We start from the raw sequence: 895 nt of genomic DNA on the forward strand, positions 1-895 counted from the left end.
CGGCAGCAGGACATGTACCCGGGTAACAAGCTGCCCTGGGTGCAGACGCAGCTATCGCAGCAGGTCCTGGCCCTGGGAGGAGAACAGACGGAAGGGATTTTCAGGTGAGCTTTTGGGGGGCCCTGTAACTTCTGAGCCACCCACATGTGTCAGTCCTCAAAGCCGAGAAGTCAAGATTGACCTCCGCGTGCTTTCTCTCCCCCGAGAAGAGCACTCTGCTGCGGATCAGAGACAACCCGGCCTTCCCCGGGCTCGGGAATCACCTGTTAAATCAGCATTAGCTCTTGTGCGTGCAGTAGCACAGAGGGGACAGCGTGGATGGGACTTGAACCCCTTAGGACAGCACATACCCAGGCAAGGTCTTGAACTTCCATCGACTTCAACAGTAGCAGCTGGTCAGTGTGGGGAAGGGACGAGTTCTTGGGTGCCTGGCAGAGCAGGTCATCCGCCTTGATGACGCACAAGACGTGAGGAGTCAAGAGAGACACAGAATCTGTATGGTGAACGTCGGGTGTTCTGGTTTGGGGTTGGTTTTCTGATGGGCCTTTCGCTGAAGATTTCTGTAGTTTTTAGGTAGCTAAACGGCACTTAAGGCAGCTCGCAAGAGCCGCAGCTTTGCCTTGTGGGGGTTTCTAACTGCATGGTACACGTAGCCAGAGGTGCTTCTCATCTCTGGACCAAACGTGCTGCAGAAGCCTGGCTACAGAGTGAGGACAGAGTGAGAGCTGATGTCTGAGCTAGTGGGAAGGAGACAAGTGTTTCTCCTACTCCCACGTGAAAGCTGTGTCTGAAAACGGGCAGCCCATGCTCTGAGGAGCTGCTGCTGTAGCTGCCGCTGGTGCCTGCTCCCTTCTTCCCCGGGCCCCCGGAGCCGCCTCCGGGCACGGCCTGCTGT

The 895-nt window shown here is 56.8% G+C and overlaps 1 protein-coding gene across 1 annotated transcript in view; it reads left to right on the forward strand.

Annotated features, from left to right (window-relative positions):
* LOC104499118 (rho GTPase-activating protein 39-like) overlaps positions 1-895 on the forward strand; it is a gene marked incomplete at its 5' end in the record, with an annotated part of 17,490 nt that overhangs the window by 14,873 nt on the left and 1,722 nt on the right. Inside the window, one exon of the mRNA XM_010142585.1 lies at positions 7-104. Coding sequence (XP_010140887.1) covers positions 7-104 — 98 coding nt within the window. The remainder of the gene's footprint in view (positions 1-6; positions 105-895) is intronic.

This window comes from Buceros rhinoceros, unplaced genomic scaffold (genome assembly GCF_000710305.1).
Source record: "Buceros rhinoceros silvestris isolate BGI_N320 unplaced genomic scaffold, ASM71030v1 scaffold23350, whole genome shotgun sequence".
NCBI lineage: Eukaryota > Metazoa > Chordata > Aves > Bucerotiformes > Bucerotidae > Buceros > Buceros rhinoceros.